General features: G+C 38.9%; 1 protein-coding gene across 1 annotated transcript in view; it reads right to left on the minus strand.

Moving 5' to 3' along the window:
* Positions 1-866, minus strand: part of LOC119594133 (techylectin-5B-like) — a gene marked incomplete at its 3' end in the record, with an annotated part of 10,800 nt that overhangs the window by 708 nt on the left and 9,226 nt on the right. Inside the window, 3 exon segments of the mRNA XM_037943199.1 lie at positions 40-110; positions 112-153; positions 616-742. Of these exon segments, the coding sequence (XP_037799127.1) occupies positions 40-110; positions 112-153; positions 616-742 (240 nt within the window).

The following is an 866-nucleotide window of genomic DNA, read 5'->3' on the forward strand; positions in this document are numbered from 1 at the left end:
CTCTACAGGTGCTACTAAAAGCAGCCATAGTGAACTTACTGCTCGAGCTGTCATGGTCCCTGTCGTAGGTGGAGAAGAACTTGCCGTGCGACTGGCTCATGCAATTCGAATGTGCTGCTCTCGGGTGAGTAGCTGCTTAACGTCATCTTGTATCTGAGTGCAACGGTAGCCAATGGTATCAGGTGAAATTATCTATTATGATAGTACAATATGAGGGTCAAAAATATATGTAGAATCATTAAGTAAATATGGTATTTGGTGTTCAAGACTGTAGGAAAGGTTTTAGTAAGGTATTTGCTAGTTACTTGGATCCTAAGAATATCATATTTTAGTTATAAGACTTGGATTCTGTGAATATAAGTAAACATAACCCATAGTTGAAATATGTACATAATGTTAAGACTGTTAAACGTTATCCATGCGATTTGTAATTAAAACATTCGTCTGTTGCTAGGATTTTAAGAATGTCGATAAAAGTGACCCACATAAATCATAGTTAGATAATTCTCAGAATATCATCAAATGCAGTGAAAATAATCCCTTATTCAAAAAATATTCTAAGAACATAAAACTAGATTTATCAAATCGTCTTGTACGTGTGGTCTTTCGACTCACTTCCCGATTTCGTCGTCGACAAGGACTCTCTTCCACACTCCGCTCTTGAAGTCGCCTGTGGCCAGCTGGAGGTCCATGCGGAGGGTGTACTCCCGGCTGGAGGTCATGGTGTGCAGCAGCTCGTTGCCTGAGGAGTGGGTGTCGCGCTATACTAATAGCGATGTTTAGGCCTATACAACTTTGTTGTTTACTGTCACAGAAAACATTTTCAAAAATATCTTTATATTTGTATTTCTCGCGATATATCTATT

This window comes from Penaeus monodon, chromosome 33 (genome assembly GCF_015228065.2).
Source record: "Penaeus monodon isolate SGIC_2016 chromosome 33, NSTDA_Pmon_1, whole genome shotgun sequence".
In the NCBI taxonomy this organism is placed as follows: Eukaryota; Metazoa; Arthropoda; class Malacostraca; order Decapoda; family Penaeidae; genus Penaeus; species Penaeus monodon.